An 18,754-nucleotide genomic window follows, 5' to 3' on the forward strand; every position below is an offset into this window, starting at 1 on the left:
TGACCCACCGAATTGATTGCGGCGAAAAGAATCACTAATATCCGTGCAATTTATTGGGCGACTTTTTTATTTTTTTTTTAAATCAATTAATTTCTTAAGTTATTTTTTAAATTGAATACATTAAAATATTATTGTTAATGTTAATCATTTTGGTTTGACGACTTTTGAAAAATGGTTATTTTTTACAACCAAAGCTTAGATATTCATATTTAAATCAATTCAATTGCCGAATTAATATTTTAAACATAATGAAAAAAATGGAAATATGAATTAACGTATATGATGTATTTTAATATTGACACTAGTACAGCCATTTTTGGAAGACATATGTGCAATGTTCTTAGCAACGCGATTTACGAACTGTCAAAATTTGGCTTAAAGCAACACATATTTCTTATATAAAATAATTTCAACTATAAAAGATATTTTTATCTCAAAAAGTTTTCTTACGAAATCGGTTTAAAATAAAACTATAATTTTTAACGCGTATGAACTATTTTTGAAGAACTTTTAAGAGTTTTAATTCCCCATTCAACCACTTTAAGGCGCTGACAAGGGGACAAGGTATTTGACAGGAGGGGGTTGTACACTTAGGGGGATGGTAATTCGTTTAACCCTAATAGATTGACATTTCAAAAATGGGGACTTGAACGGGGCGCGCGCTCTCCGCTAGAAATTTTACATAATTCTTTTCGAGTCCGCGAGAAAAAGGAAAACAAAATTTTCAGTATATTTAGAAAGGAATTTGCGAGATCTGAATCTTCGACGTCATATGAAAAAAAAGGGTTGGCTTCGGTCTCAGTGGCTAAATTGAGACGGCACTTTTTTAAACGACATTTTTCGAAATTCATTGCTTTCAAAACTCTGACTTAGTTTTTCCGAAATACATTATATATATAGAATGATTTAACAGTAAAGATTCAAGACGTCAGAATTTCGTCACAATTTATGGAGAAAATTTAGTGCTCGGAATTGTTTATTCATTATCCAAAAATTTTCCGATTTATTTAAAAAACGTTGGTAAAAATAATATCATTTTAACTTATTTAATTGTTTTTTACGCAACCAAGCATTTATTTGAATAAAAGTGGTATTTATTTAAATAATTGTTTGTTTTATTTAAATAATAGGCTTATTCACTTTCGATTATTTAAACATTTTACAATTTTTATTCAACTATTGGTTAGTTAAATAAATATTATTTAAATATCGCTAGCTTATTTTATTCATGGATAAAAATTAATCGAAATCCGAGCACTAAGAAAATTAATCAATTTTAATATAAAATAACTATAAATAAAGTTTGTTAAGAAATTTTATTATTTACGGTTCAAAAGTGAATTTTTTTTAGTGTTGTTAATTTTCCGGAAACATTTCCAGAAAATTTTCCGTAAATCAGAAAAATAAAAAATTGAAACATATATTACTTTTTAAGGGTTTTTAATGTTTTTAACTTTTTATCGATTTAAAATGTTTAATATCAGTAAACATATTACAAAACATTAGTAGTGTTACATTGTTAATCAGTTTAAACTAGTCTTGAGGTTTAGATTTGCTTTTAGATTCGAAAAAATGAGGTAATTTTCCGAGCGGAAAATTTTCCGGCTTACAACACTAATTTTTTTTGTAATAAATATAAGTAGTTTAAATTTCTTACTCTAGCTATTTAAAGCGCGAATAACGTGTAAAATATTTTCAAATAATTTAACGGTGAAGATCCTATAATTTATTTTCATAATTTTTGCCTCTTCTGTTTTAAATACGTTTTAAAAATTGTTAGCTAGTTCCATAACGTAAGCGCTTAAAGGAAGAGGGACACCACACCAAAGGTCAAAGTTAGACTTAACAGCGTTTGTTATTCGCCCCAGTGTTAAAGATGTCGTTAAAGTTTATGTCTCAAATTCACATAAAACCATTTTATTTAAGCTGAACAATTAAGAAAGCGTTTTAATAGCTGGCACTATCGCAAATCGTCTAAACAAATGTAACCTTGCGCGGGCATCTGCCGACTGACGGATCAGCCGTGTTTACGACTTCTTTAAACAGGAAATGACGTCACAGTTTACGTTCAACTTGATCCTGCAGCGTTCCCGTTTATTACAGCATCTGTTCCTTTTTTTTGTAAATTCTTTAAAACTTCATTTCTGAAATGCCAAGGCTTTTGTAGAGCCGCTGCTATTTTTAAATTCAAGTTTCCTTATTTAGAAAGTGATAAATGTTAATTGATAATAATTGCAATAGGACGTTTTTAGTTTTTTACTGTTTTAGAAAATTGGCTAGAATTTACTTGCTGATAATTTATTTTAATTTATGAATATTTAAAGAATTTACTGGTAAATTTAAATAAAAATGTAATTGTCCAATCAAATTAACCCTCCAAGTATAATAAATACAATCTTGCTGAGGTATTAGCCTAGCTGATTATTATTATTATTATAATTATTATTATTTTTATTATTAATATAGGACAAGAAATGTTCAAAGGAACTCAGTGGTGCATTTCTTTAAAAAACCAATTTTTTGGAGTTACTATAGTTCACTTATAAAGGGGAGAAATTCCATTTAAATTAAACTATGAATGTTTTTTTTTAATTTGAAAGTTTACCTTCGATCCCTCAAGTATCACTGTCCCAAATTTTATTCTGACCTAGTTATGGCTTTAGGGACAGGGCTCAAAAATGTGTCCCTCGGTGTCAGACGCAACTAGGGCAAAAGTTTCACAGTCAAAACAAGCACGTTTCTGTAATGTGCCGCCCTCTGTGGGGAACAAAACGTCTTTGTTTGCGCCACAAAGGAAGGCGAAAAGCTTTATATTATTATTGGCTTAGAACGACAGCCTTTTAACTAGGCCCACCATGTCGTGGTTTCCTTGGTTACCACCCTTCGAAGCTGTCTTTAAGCCAACCGCTAAAGGAAAGCAACATTTAGCCTTTCGTCGCAATTTTTACTCGTGATTCGATTTAGCGATATTGTCGCCCGTTAACGACTAATGGTCTAAAGTTAAGTTAGTTAAGTTTATTATCTTTAAAATTTAATTTTATACAATTCAAAGTTTAAAAAATATTTTAATATACTTGTATAAATTAAATTGAGTTTTCAATTCCTTGTAAATTTTATAATTAATGGAATATTAAAATTTAAAATCTGTAAAAAAATTCAAATACTATCTAGTGTGTTTAAAAAAACTTCCTTATGCGGATAGCGAAAATATACGCACTTAAGCCTACGCAAAACGTACTGCGCAGATTTCAAAACATGTCAAAGATGACAGGTAAGTTTCGTATTTATTCGAGAAGCTAGTCTCTTGAGATTTGGGCTGAAATATCGTGAGACCGACTGAGGTTGACAGTGTTATTGTACGGGTCTTCTTAGCATCCGGAAATGCGGACCTCAAGGCATTCTATTTCGTTACATCCTTGACAAATCAAAATAAGAAGTTTCATATGAAAATATAAAAAAGATTTAAGTTGATGTTTTTCATCAAAATAGAACGTCAAGGCTAGACCACTCTTTTCTTCGCGTATTTTACCAAATTGTATTTTGGAAACAGATAAAAATTGGTGATCATTTATTTTTATTTTATTATACATATGAATTTTATTCCTAATATTATTCTTCATTATATTACATTTTTTTTTTATTTTATTTTATTTTTTTTACATTATATTATATTGTATTATTTTTTTTACATTATATTATATTGTATTATTTCATTACATTACATTACATTTCAATGAAAATTAGTTTAATGAATTAAAATTAATTTAATATTAATTAAAAGTATAATTCAATTAACATTAACCTTTGATTTTTATTTTCTGTTTATCCAATTTAAATTCTCCGAAATTTAACCTTGTTCTTACGTAGTTAACCTTCACTTTTAACTAATTATTAAAGCTACTACTTCTACAATAGCGAAGTTTCAAACTTGGTAATATTTCATCGTTCGTGTAAATTTAATTGAAGTACAAAAGATTAAATATGAAACGCTAAATTTGTAGAAACGTGAACTCTTCGAATGTGAAAGATCAACTCTAATCTCGGGAAATTTGTAAATAATGAATTTGAAAGATTATACTTCGGAGCGAAAAGGTCATGGAGCCGTATCCACGGCAACGCGTTCAATGCTTTCATCCGCTTCCTTCTCTGCGATTTCCCCCGGGGCTGCCTCTTCGGATTTCAAACTCCAGAATTCCTTTTTTTATTTATTTACCTTATTAATATTTATCGTTATTTTAATTAATTTTTACTTATTTTTCTTTGACCGAGAGTGACAATTTTGCCAGTGGCCTTATTTGTAATCACGATTTGGAAAAGATTTTAATGGTTTTTTCTCTTTTTGTAGCCGTGATTGTGAGGTTTTTGACGAGGCGATTCATCGGCGAATACAGATCCAATTCGGATTGGTTGTACAAACAGAATGTTGTTTGCGAAAACTCCAACACCAACATTGAAATCTTGGACGTCTCCCGTTGGCCGGTAAATATCTTTTTATCCTCATTTAAATGCTGCTTAATCGGGTTTTGCGGATTTAATGTTTAGCGTGTTGGAACACCAACAGAAAGTCAATCCATTTAAAACCAACCAATCTTGAAAAATTGTTGTAGTGGATTTTTAATCGAACAGAAGTTAAACCAATCTATAGAAAAATAGTAATTTAATATCTTGAACTTTTATTCCAGTTCATTTTTAAGCCCACAAAAGTTCAACTTATTGAAACCAACCAATGTAAATGTTGAACTATCATTCTAGTTCAGATAAATCCTACCAAAGTTCAACCCATTGAAAAGCGACCAATGTAAATGTTGAACTATCATTCTAGTTAATTTTTTAATTGAAGAAATCCAACTGATTCTAGTTTATAAAGATTCAACCTATTAATAACCAACCAAATAAATCCGCAAAATTAAAAGCAACCTTAAAACACACAAGATATATTACCCTTCGATCGAACCTAACCACGGATATTTTTATATTTTTCTTCAGAATAATGAGACGTTATCGGTGGACCAAATCCGTTGGGCCGACGCCTTCGTCATCGTGTACGACATTTGCGTCCGCGAGACTTTCTCGTACGCCCAGAACATGTTGAACTCGATCCGGAACGCCAAATCACCCACCTACGTGCCCATCGTCCTGCTGGCCAACAAACGTGACTTGGAACACAGTCGCCAAGTCGACATGGACGAAGGAGTCCAGCTCTCGGTGCAGCACAATTGCCAGTTCGCCGAAGTCTCGGCCGCCGATAACCAGTTCGACGTCAACAGTGCCCTCCAGGGATTGATCAAGGAAACTAGGTCCATTCACACCCAGAGGTCCATGCCCAGGCATCGCAAGATCAGTATCGCAGTCGTCTCCAAAGCCTTCGGAGCCGTCTTCGGGAAGAATCATCATAATAAGGCCATGGGCAAGTTAGGACGTCGCATGTCCTTTTCGTTGTAAGCTTCTCCGTGCTTCGTCAAGCTGCTACTTGTATACTGCGTTCTGGATCGTTATCGGACGCCTTGATGGACCGGTTAAACCCCTATGATCAGTTGGTATGCCTATGATCAGCTACGATGAACTCTACGATGAGTTGCGGGGTCGTTCCGTATGGTTCGGAAACACCTAAAACAGTTAAAGATACGCTAAAGATACTGTATGATGAGCTCGTGATATGCCGTGATCAGCCAAAGATACATTATCATCAGTTCGAAATATGCCTCGTTCGGCGTGACCAATTTGAATTATAACATGACCAGTTAGTTAGTCTGTTAGAAAGACAATCCGCATACTCCACGATGAGATAAATTAAACATTCATCACAAGCGATTACACCAGGATCAGCTTGAGGTATGCCGTGATCAGTTCGAAGTACGTCTTGAACATTTAGACATAAGTCGTGACCAGCTCAAGATATTTCACGGGTTCGATGTTAGCTACCGAACTCGTCAAAGATGATGAGCTTAGAACATCTCTCCGATCTGTCGTGATAAATGAACATGATTGAAAAACAATTGTCTTGATAAGACGACCGTCGCGAGTTTTAACGAAGTTTTCTGTGATAAGATAAACGGTAAACGGGTGCTGTTTTGCCCGAGTACTTTGTAAATATAATAACACTTCCTTAAGCCTTTGTCAAACTCCTCGAAACAAAGTTGCAATACTATTCTAGTCATGGACGTTTTTTGTGAAATTGGCCGTTTTGATATCAGTGCCAACTCGTGTCAGATTTTGGAACCAAATATTTCAACAAAATACTTTAAATTATGTTGTCACATATTGTTGTTAAATGTACTCAATTGTACCTTTATACCAAATTTTGAATATAATTATCAAACCAGTCAAACCTTAGCAAGTTATTAGCCAATGAAAAATCTCTGAAGGTGATCAGCAATTAAAATTGCGAGGAAGCTAATCTACCAATCACAGTTTACGAAATATCCAAATAACCAATTAAAAAAAGGCATATTAACAAAATTAAATTTACTCCTAATATAGACAAACCAAAGATTTTTACAATTTATCTGACGAATAATTACGTGGAATAGTTAAGATAAACCAATCAAATATTAGAAAATGTCAAAGAATCCAAATATGTATAAATTGAATGAAAAAATGGTGCTATGATACCACCGCTAAAATTTGATCAAAATAATTTGAAAATGCCTTGCTAAGGAACAGCCAATCAGATGTTAAGAAATTAACCAATTGTAATTTGAATATTCTTCAATCTTCGTTTCAGTCTAGTGCCTTCAAATACTCATATCATATTGAAATTAAAAAAAGAACTACTACACTTTAATCTTAGAATGGGCCAATTGTTGTTTCTAAAATGACACTAGCGTCTGGTGATATTTGTTATTGGATGTAGTAGAATAAAAAATATCAGCCAATCATATTGCTCTTCCGTTGATTGTCCACTTGTGACGTCATCCGTTCCTGTACTACTCTAGTCTTTGTACAATTTGTATAGATTATTTTGTATATACATGTTGTTTTTAATATATGAATTAAATCTGAAAGAAAATACTTGAAATATAATGATTTCGTTTTCATTTGCCTGATCATATTTTAAGCATACTACTATTACGACTAAATTTGGTATGGAATCTACTTTTACAACTAAATATGGTATGGAATCTAAAATATCTACACAAACGAAATATGTGCATGGTATATTTTCTACCCCATTTAGTAGATTTTCTCTAGAGTTTAAAAATTTCCCACTTAAAACAAAAGGGAAAAAATGGTTTTAATTCCATGATTAGTCTAGTTAGAGTTCGGGACTTGAATTCGAAAAATCAGAAAATTATCCGAATAAAAACTTTAACCGCGAATAATATCCATAAATAAACAGTTATTTGTTCCGCCGAGCTCTAAACCAATCAGTCTTGTTTCTCATTTCTTTCTTAAAGGGAATATAACCTGCAAAGCAATCTTTATGGAAGACCCCTTAAATTTTTGAAATTACCCTGTACAGTGGCGCCAAACATTTCTAAAGCCAAAGGCAATAGCGGCCAGAGCTGCAAACGTTGGAGTTCCACACCAAATACCTGAGGTTATATTCCCATTTAACTGTGGTTATATTCCCTTTAAACTGAGGTTATATTCCCTTTAAACTGAGGTTATATTCCCTTTAAACTGAGGTTATATTTCCTTTAAACTGAGGTTAAAGTTTCTTTCAACTGAGTTTATATTTCCTTTAAACTGAGGTTATATTTCCTTTAAACTGAGGGTATATTTCTTATAAACTGAGGTTATATTTCCTTTAAACTGAGGGTATATTTCTTTTAAACTGAGGTTATATTTCCTTTAAACTGAGGGTATATTTCCTTTAAACTGAGGTTATATTTCCTTTAAACTGAGGGTATATTTCCTTTAAACTGAGGTTATATTTCCTTTAAACTGAGGGTATATTTCCTTTAAACTGAGGTTATATTTCCTTTAAACTGAGGGTATATTTCCTTTAAACTGAGGTTATATTTCCTTTAAACTGAGGGTATATTTCCTTTAAACTGAGGTTATATTTCCTTTAAACTGAGGGTATATTTCCTTTAAACTGAGGTTATATTTCCTTTAAACTGAGGGTATATTTCCTTTAAACTGAGGTTATATTTCCTTTAAACTGAGGTTATATTTCCTTTAAACTGAGGTTATATTTCCTTTAAACTGAGGGTATATTTCTTATAAACTGAGGTTATATTTCCTTTAAACTGAGGGTATATTTCCTTTAAACTGAGGTTATATTTACCTTTAAACTGAGATTATATTCTTTTTAAACTCAGGTTATATTCCCTTTTAACTGAGGTTATATTCCCTTTAAACTGAGGTTATATTTTCTTTCAACTGAGTTTATATTTCCTTTAAACTGAGGTTATATTTCCTTTAAACTGAGGGCATATTCCCTTTAAACTGAGGTTATATTTCCCTTTAAACTGAGGTTATATGCCCTTTGAACTGAGGTTATATTCCCTTTAAACTTTGGTTACATTCCCTTTAAACTGATGTTATATTCCCTTTAAACTGAGGTTATATTAAAAAAATACAATCTTGGTATAAAACATGGTAGAATTATCATGTTTTACCTAAGAAAGTGTTTAGTGTACGAAATTTTTATTTTTAAAATCGTTATATTTTAAAGTCGATATTCGTGATTTAAAAAAAAATTAAATAAGAACACTCGATTTTTTTTGAATTAGATTGACTCATTATTAAATTTTTAATAACCTTCAACCTGTTATTAATATATTTCCCTTGTATTTATTAGAAGACAAAACTTTTAAATTCGTTTGGTAGCAATGTTGCCAGGTCCAAAAAATATATAATTCCAAGGATAATTGATTTCCGAAAAACAATTATAATCTGGAAATTTTGTCGGTAAATGTGGTCGAAGTTATAGTTATGAATTAATAAAAAAGTACAATGTGAAATTATGGAAAATATCGTATAAATGAAATTATTATCGACATTTTCTATAACAATCGTACGTCCAGAAATTATCGACATTTACTAGAACTATCTCAAATACGAAAAACTATCGAAATTATCGACATCTACACGATCAAATATACCTATCTACGTCTCAAAAATTATCGAAACTATCGACATTTACCAAAACGATCTTAAATACCAAAATCTATCGAAATTATCGACATCTACACGATCTAATATAACTATCATACGTCCCAAAAATTATCGAAACTATCGACATTTACTAAAACGATCTTAAATACCAAAATCTATCGAAAGTATCGAGAGGTACACGATCTAATATAACTATCATACGTCCCAAAAATTATCGAAACTATCGACATTTACTAAAACGATCTTAAATACCAAAAACTATCGAAATTATCGACATCTACACGATCTAATATAACTATCATACGTCCCAAAAATTATCGAAACTATCGACATTTACTAAAACGATCTTAAATACCAAAAACTATCGAAATTATTGACATCTACACGATCTAATATAACTATCATACGTCCCAAAAATTATCGAAACTATCGACATTTACTAAAACGATCTTAAATACCAAAAACTATCGAAATTATCGACATCTACACGATCTAATATAACTATCATACGTCCCAAAAATTATCGAAACTATCGACATTAACTAAAACGATCTTAAATACCAAAAACTATCGAAATTATTGACATCTACACGATCTAATATAACTATCATACGTCCCAAAAATTATCGAAACTATCGACATTTACTAAAACGATCTTAAATACCAAAAACTATCGAAATTATCGACATCTACACGATCTAATATAACTATCATACGTCCCAAAAATTATCGAAACTATCGACATTTACTAAAACGATCTTAAATACCAAAAACTATCGAAATTATTGACATCTACACGATCTAATATAACTATCATACGTCCCAAAAATTATCGAAACTATAGACATTTACTAAAACGATCTTAAATACCAAAAACTATCGAAATTATCGACATCTACACGATCTAATATAACTATCATACGTCCCAAAAATTATCGAAACTATCGACATTAACTAAAACGATCTTAAATACCAAAAACTATCGAAATTATTGACATCTACACGATCTAATATAACTATCATACGTCCCAAAAATTATCGAAACTATAGACATTTACTAAAACGATCTTAAATACCAAAAACTATCGAAATTATCGACATCTACACGATCTAATATAACTATCATACGTCCCAAAAATTATCGAAACTATCGACATTTACTAAAACGATCTTAAATACCAAAATCTATCGAAATTATCGAGAGCTACACGATCTACTATAACTATCATACGTCCAAAAAATTATCGAAACTATCGACATTTACTATAATTATCGTATGGCTGGCAACGCTACTTCGTAGTAGAATGAAAGAAAATCTGGGCTGTAAAATGGATTGAAGTACCGTGCCACAGAACTAGGTAAATATTATGCTCGCGAAACTGTCGGCTTCTAGCCTTGGCTAAGATTTATATTCTTAGCGAGAGTACGAAGTCCTATAATAGTGGGATAACGAGCAAAGCTAGTATGTCCCGGAGACATGTCTCTCTCGGCCTTGTCTTAATTGCCGAGATGTTCTTGGCGCGCCCCTAATTAGAGTCATGAGTCTTAATTACCTGCCTCGGAGGCCAGTTCTACTTCCTTCTCTATATCAACAGTGAAGATTTCTATATTAATTGATTTCTGAAAAGACGCCTCATGGTTTCCTTTTTCCGACGTGTATCACTCGGAAGATTAAAAGAACAAAGTACGCGTAGTTTACTAATTCAGCAGAATTGACGAAGAAAGTTGTTTACCTTTTTGATATTTTTACTTTTTAGAAATATTTGGTTTTAATTAAGTAATTGTTTACTTTCCGCGGTGTTTTAGAAAGAAAGTTGTTTACATTTTTGATATTTTTACTTTTTCTGAATCCGGAGGTTTCTTTATTTTATGTTTTAACAAGGAAATTGTTTACTTTCTGTGATGTTTTAGGAAGAAAGTGGTTTACTTTCTGTGATGTTTTAGAAAGAAAGTTGTTTACTTTCGGCGATGTTTTAGAAAGAAAGTTGTTTACTTTCTGCGATGTTTTAATAAGGAAATTGTTTACTTTCTGCGATGTTTTAGAAATAAAGTTGTTTACTTTCTGTGATGTTTTAGAAAGAAAGTTGTTTACTTTCTGTGATGTTTTAGAAAGAAAGTTGTTTACCTTTTTTGATATTTTGACATTTTCCGAAGCCGGAGTTTTCTTTATTTTATGTTTTAATAAGGAAATTGTTTACCTTTTTAATATTTTGACATTTTCCGAATCCGGAGTTTTCTTTATTTTATGTTTTAATAAGGAAATTGTTTACCTTTTTAATATTTTGACTTTTTCCGAATCCGGAGTTTTCGTTATTTTATGTTTTAATAAGGAAATTGTTTACTTTCTGTGATGTTTTAGAAAGAAAGTTGTTTACTTTCTGTGATGTTTTAGAAAGAAAGTTGTTTACTTTCTGTGATGTTTTGACTTATTCCGAATCCGGAGTTTTCTTTATTTTATGTTTTAATAAAGAAATTGTTTACTTTTTGCGATGTTTTAGAAAGAAAGTTGTTTACTTTCTGCGATGTTTTAGAAAGAAAGTTGTTTAGCTTTTTGATATTTTTATTTTTTCTGAATCCGGAGGTTTCTTTATTTCGTTTTAATTAATAAATTGTTTACTTTTTGCGGTGTTTTAGAAAGAAAGTTTACCTTTTTGATATTTTGACTATTTCTAAATACGGGGTTTCTTTATTTAATGTTTTAATTAAAATATTGCTTAAGAATTGTGGTTTTAATAAGAAAAATGTTTACCTTTTTGATATTTCGACTTTTTCTAAATACGGAGGTTTCTTTATTTTGGTTTTTAAAAAGAAATTGTTTACTTTCTGTGATTTATAGGAAGTTAAATCTGTGGAAATTTAGGTAGAAGGTTGTTTAATTTCCTGGTGTTTACTTTGGGGTTTTGAGAAAATTGTTTATTATTTGATAATTATTATTTTTAGATTTTTAATTACGTGTTTGTTTTCTAGTTTTAGATTTTTTTTTAAATACTTGGTTGTTTACTAATGTAAAATGAAAATAGTTTACTATTTTGAGATTTATAAATTAATGGTTGTGTACTGATTTTGGCATTCCAATCGCGTAGTTGTTTATAATTTGCAGATTTTTAAATACGTGTATGATTAACCTTCTAAAGATTTAAAGTACGTGCTTGCTTACTTTACGGGGGCTTTAAGAATAACAGGAGATTATTATCTTTGGATAAAGCGGGACACGTAACGAAGAATAACAAACGGTTTGTTTGGACGCGACCGTTGCTGTGAGTGGATGACTCACCATTTGCATAAAAAATATATATTCTCGACTTTAAAATATTTTTCTTTCAAATTGAGCAGAAATATTTGAAGTGTAACTCGGTTCAGTTGCACCTAAAAGAGTTGGCAGTGTCATCCAGCTAATGTAATAATGATGCAGACAATTGCCATGCGATTTGGTACCGGTCCAAATTCGCGACTAAGTGAGACAGTATGGGTGTCAATGATACTGTTCGCGAACAATGGCGTGTCTCATGAGAAGCAAAGGGTGTGCGCTAGCCTGTCATCTGCTCTTGGCTCTCCATCTCGTCCGAATATTTCCCCAGCGGGGGGTCCCTCAGAAATGCCACTAGTTTTTATTATTAGAAAGCGATGCTTCAAAACAACCATCGTCATAGCCGCTTTTAAAACCGTTGAATTTTCATTCATGAAAATCCGGGTTCGAATTTAATTTAAGCCGGAGTTTTTGGCGTAGCTTTGGGAAAACGTGCTATTATCATTTCTGCATCATTTAACCCGGCCGTTTTGCATTTTGCTTGACAGATTCTTTTTTTGGAAGTAAAACTATGATATGTATTCTCAAATTTGTTCGGATCTTTTTTGGTCAGATCCTTTTGTTCGGATCATTTTGTTCAAATCGATTTTGTTCAGATCATTTTGATCAGATAATTTTGTTCGGATCATTTTGTTCGGATCATTTTGTTCAGATCAATTTGTTCAGATAGATTTTGTTCAGATCCTTTTTGTTCAGATCCTTTTGTTCAGATCATTTTGGTTCAGATCATTTTGTTCAGATCGATTTTGTTCAGATTTTTTTATTAACCCTCTAGTCATTTTTGAAAGAAATCAGAAACGTTACGAAGCTACTCAAAACCGTACATTTTGACAAAATTTTTCTAATTTAATTTTTTAAGAGTATGACGTAAGGTTTTTTTGTTAAATAGGTAATAATTTAAAATTCGTTCAGAGCACATTTCCAATTAGACACTTAATTATTTTGTAAGTAACTTTTAGCCATCTTTCTCGATACTTAAGCGCCCAAATAGATTATGTTTTAGTACTATTTATTACCGTTTCAACACTTGTAAATAAGCAACAAATGTTATTTTTTAATTTACTTATTTTGATGCCGAGATACGAGTTAATTAAAAGACGATGTTTCTAAGCGTCACGAACTCTTATTCACCTCTGCTTAGAGACAATAGACCTTTCCATAAAATACTACTTATGTGGTTATTTACTTTTATATAAAGAGAGGCTGAAGGTGTGGACCAATTTTTCACAAACCAGGGCGGCTCATTATTATCTTTTATCTGGAAATCATGCAACACGGGTTGGCTGGTCGATATAAAATATAACTAAATAAATGTAATATGTCTAGCCCGAATAAAACGAACCAGGGCGGCTCATTATTATCTTTTATCTGGCAAACATGCAACACGGGTTGGTTGATCGATGTAAAATATAAAAAAATAAATGTAATATGTCTAGCCCGAATAAAAACGGAACATAAGTCAATTTCTTAAAACAAAGAATAATAAAGTTCCCAGTCCTACAGGCTACAACAATAGCTTTAAAGTCTTTGCTAGGATTTTATAGAATGGTATACTTATTTGAACTTTAGTCTCTCATCTGGTGGCAAAAATCGTTACTAAACATTCGCGCGTGATAGTTTCCACTGAAATTATATTTAGTGATCAGTTTCGATGATAGACATTAGACGACTACACTCAGCTACAAGTTCAACCTACACATTTATGAGCGCTGGATTCACCTCTCTATTATAACAATAAACTGATTTTAAATAAATTAACGGTTTAAAAGTATTGAGGCCAAACAGAATTTACGTCGAGTCTGCGAAAGTGCTTGTATCATGGTTATATATATATATATATTATTAGCTTCTATTTGAACGAATTCGGAACTGCTTTTCGAAGCAAGAGGAGCCGGGTTCGATCCCAGCTTGTGGCACTGGGTGAAAACTCGAAACAACTCCTTCAGCGTTGGTTTGAAAGTTCTCTCCTTGTCTGTAAAATGAGTTTTCCACCGAGTTTTTCGTTTTCCTCTTTCCGTAAAAAACTTGAATTAGTTCACGGTAATAGTTAGTGTTGGGAGCTGTTAGTTAGCCATATTATTATTATTTTTATTATTATTATAAACGGTCTACTAACCTTCAATAGCAAATCAGATTTATGGGCTTTGGAAAACGCGTTAAACTTCGGAGCGTTAAAATAACTGAGGAACTAGACAATCTTTTGTGTTATCATTCACCGAACGAAAATATTTAACCCTTTTTTAAAATGCGGCTATTAATGTATTAGACTAATCTAAAAGTTTCTTGATACACGTCATCATTTAATGGGTCCCTAATTCTTATTATTGAGGACGACGATCACCATTATTTTCTTTCTTCACAATCAGATCGTAATTTTTAAACAACCAAATTAAATAGAAAACCATTTAAGAAGAAGATAAAATAAAAACTTCACTGGCTTAGAAGACGAATAGCTGACCATAAAGGCGATGCAAGACTCGTTGAATGTGATAATTTGGCAGTAGGCCATCACCCAAATTTTATAAAACAAAGCAAATCGATAAAGATTTATAAGTTTTTCGGATAGACTGATTTTGTAAAAACGTACTTGATAATCAATTTTAGGATTATTTTATTATTTATCTATTGACTTTTTATAGAAATATTGTTGCCTGATTTACGCTCTTTGCAGGATTTTCTGCTACGTTCTAAACACCCGGAATCTCATTGACAACTACGTTCTAGACTTCCCCCGCAGTTTAATGTAAAAACCCTCGAAGCTTCTTATCTCAGGTTGGGATTTGTAAATTCATAAATGCCATCTATGGTTTTTATGGACGTTTTCCCCACACGGTGGCGCTGCTATTCTACACACTCGGTATCGTAATTAAAGCTAAGCTAATAAAGTCTTATATTAACTGTATTAATTACCCAGAAAATCGTAATATTTATAACCTCGACGAAAGTAACTGCGCCAATATTATTATTTCGGTCAAACAATCAACACCTGACGTTTTTGACGTCACAATAACGTCATCATCAGGTGATAAGAGCAGCTCGATTTGTGGCGCAATGATCCGCTGTAATTGCTACAATCACATGTGTATCCTCAACCATCGAAGCGGATATCAAAAGAAACCTTTCCAAATCGCCACTCTCATCTGGAACCGAAACTCCGCACTAAACCAGTTTCTTATACTTGAAGCTGGTATCAGGTAACGTTTCGCCTTTCCGTCTTTTTCAGTTCGATAATTCAGTGAAGTGGAAACTGTATATGGTTTATTAGTGTCAGGTTACTTTCGTAAATATGAGTAGATTTTAGTCGCATAATCAAAACTAACCTGATTGGGTTATTAATACTATAAAACGATACTATGCTGTCACGTTTAAAAAAAACCGAAATATATATTAAAAGATATCTAATACTTACCTGGAAGTAATTTCTCATAACAAACCCGTTTTGTACACGCTAGCTTGGTTTCAGGTGACCTTAGAATGTATTCAAGCTGCCTACTCTCTATATATTCAATGCAATAAAATCGGAGAGTAGTTCATATTTAGTGTCAATTAAAGTAGGCAGTTTTAGTTTATTTGATATACGTATTCTAAATCTAACTTGACAGTACTATCAAAGCTTTCGTATCATTCTTTGCATTGCATGGAGAGGTTGAAAACAATTAGTTGTATAAAGGTCGGACCACGTTTCCGTTTCTAGTGAAAGAGGAGACGAACGAAACCTTAGGAATTTTATTAAAGCACGTGGTGCCATCTAGGGGTATTAAATCGCATTACGCAATATTCTTTCGATTTTCTTCAGTTTAAGGCAATTATAAAATAAAATTCTGCTATTCGCAGTAATTGGGGCTTAAAACCCTTTAGATACCGTTCTTACCCAGCTATTTTCATTTTAAAAGCTATCGAAAGTAAACAGATTAATAATTTTAACAATGCCCTTAAAAATTTGTTACGCGCACAATTGTGGACGGTGCTATAAACATCAACACTACTGTTGTGAACTTATTATACATTGTTTAATATTTGAAAATAAGCTAAGGTACACTATGCGAAGTCGATATTTTTCAAAATAAATCTATATTATAAATGGGATATTTACAGAACCAATGCGATATAGTTATTTCACTGTAGACAATGACTTGTTGCAAAAATTTCACCAATAATTCCGTGTAATTATTTAAAATCTGATATCATTATACCTTCATCAAGTAATATCAAGAATATCGCGTTTATTACTGAAGAATACATGGTTATTAGGACAAACGTTCGATTTAATATAAGTCAATTTAATATTAAAGATAAAGCGTGTATTTGATTTTTGCATGAAATATATAATAAGGTAATAATAATAATAATGGTAATGACGATTAAACTTAAAAATATATAATCACTAGCAAAATGAAGTTTATAGGCTTTCTTGCAATTCTTGGATAACTATTGGTGATATCATTTAACGGCAGATGGTAATACTATTAAAATAATAAAGAGTCAGGATACTTCCAGACATGTTTATATTGTTTGCTTCTAGAGTAAATATAAAGACGTGAATCTCCGACTAACTAGACCTTCGACTAAACATAAAGACGTGAATCTCGGACCCAATAGACCTTCGAGTAAACATAAAGACGTGAATATCAGACCAAATGGACCTTCAATTCAACAAAAAGACGCAAATCTCGAACCAAATAGACCTTCAATTAAACATAAAGACGCGAATATCGGAGCAAATGGACCTTCAATTAAACATAAAGACGCAAATCTCGAACCAAATAGACCTTCAATTAAACATAAAGACGCGAATCTCGGACCCAATAGACTTTGGAGTAAATATAAAGACGCGAATCTCGGACCCAATAGACTTTGGAGTAAACATAAAGACGCAAATCTCGAACCAAATAGACCTTCAATTAAACATAAAGACGCGAATCTCGGACCCAATAGACTTTGGAGTAAATATAAAGACGCGAATCTCGGACCCAATAGACTTTGGAGTAAACATAAAGACGCGAATCTCGGACCCAATAGACCTTCGAGTAAACATAAAGACGCGAATCTCGGACCCAATAGACCTTCGAGTAAACAAAAAGACGTGAATCTCGGACCCAATAGTCCTTCGAGTAAACATAAAGAGTTGAATCTCGGACCCAATAGACCTTCGAGTAAACATAAAGACGCGAATCTTGGACCCAATAGACCTTCAATTAAACATAAAGACGCGAATCTCGGACCAAATGGACCTTCAATTCAACATAAAGACGCGAATCTCGGACCCAATTGACCTTCGAGTAAACATAAAGACGCGAATCTCGGACCAAATACACCTTCGAGTAAACATAAAGACGCGAATCTCGGACCCAATAAACCTTCGAGTAAACATAAAGACGTGAATCTCGGACCAAATGGACCTTCAATTAAACATAAAGACGCGAATCTCGGACCCAATAGACCTTCGAGTAAACATAAAAACGCTAATCTCGGACCCAATAGACCTTCAAGTAAACATAAAGACGTGAATATCAGACCAAATGGACCTTCAATTCAACAAAAAGTCGCAAATCTCGGACCCAATAGACCTTCGAGTAAACATAAAAACGCTAATCTCGGACCCAATAGACCTTCAAGTAAACATAAAGACGTGAATATCAGACCAAATGGACCTTCAATTCAACAAAAAGTCGCAAATCTCGAACCAAATGGACCTTCAATTAAACATAAAGACGTGAATCTCGTACCCAATAGACCTTCAATTAAACATAAAGACGCGAATCTCGGACCAAATGGACCTTCAATTCAACATAAAGACGCGAATCTCGGACCCAATTGACCTTCGAGTAAACATAAAGACGCGAATCTCGGACCAAATACACCTTCGAGTAAACATAAAGACGCGAATCTCGGACCCAATAAACCTTCGAGTAAACATAAAGACGTGAATCTCGGACCAAATGGACCTTCAATTAAACATAAAGACGCGAATCTCGGACCCAATAGACCTTCGAGTAAACATAAAAACGCTAATCTCGGACCCAATAGACCTTCAAGTAAACATAAAGACGTGAATATCAGACCAAATGGACCTTCAATTCAACAAAAAGTCGCAAATCTCGGACCCAATAGACCTTCGAGTAAACATAAAAACGCTAATCTCGGACCCAATAGACCTTCAAGTAAACATAAAGACGTGAATATCAGACCAAATGGACCTTCAATTCAACAAAAAGTCGCAAATCTCGAACCAAATGGACCTTCAATTAAACATAAAGACGTGAATCTCGGACTCAATAGTCCTTCCAGTAAACATAAAGACGCGAGTCTCGGATCCAATAGACCTTCGAGTAAACATAAAGACGCGAATCTCGGACCCAATAGACTTTGGAGTAAACATAA

General features: G+C 32.5%; 1 protein-coding gene across 2 annotated transcripts in view; it reads left to right on the forward strand.

The window, feature by feature from the left end:
* The window catches only part of LOC149958410 (ras-related and estrogen-regulated growth inhibitor-like protein), a 319,784-nt gene that overhangs the window by 2,907 nt on the left and 298,123 nt on the right, over nucleotides 1-18,754 (forward strand). Inside the window, exons 2-3 of one of the 2 annotated variants that reach the window (XR_016478285.1) lie at nucleotides 4,346-4,479; nucleotides 4,987-6,802. Coding sequence is in view for 1 of the 2 variants with exons in the window: in XM_090164954.1 (XP_090021080.1) it covers nucleotides 4,346-4,479; nucleotides 4,987-5,442 (590 nt within the window). In the remaining variant the exon portion in view is untranslated. Of the gene's footprint in view, nucleotides 1-4,345; nucleotides 4,480-4,986; nucleotides 6,999-18,754 lie in introns of those variants that run through there. The other variant, XM_090164954.1, reaches the window with a different exon arrangement.

Source organism: Leiobunum rupestre, chromosome 2 (genome assembly GCF_980474605.1).
Source record: "Leiobunum rupestre chromosome 2, qqLeiRupe1.1.hap1, whole genome shotgun sequence".
In the NCBI taxonomy this organism is placed as follows: domain Eukaryota; kingdom Metazoa; phylum Arthropoda; class Arachnida; order Opiliones; family Sclerosomatidae; genus Leiobunum; species Leiobunum rupestre.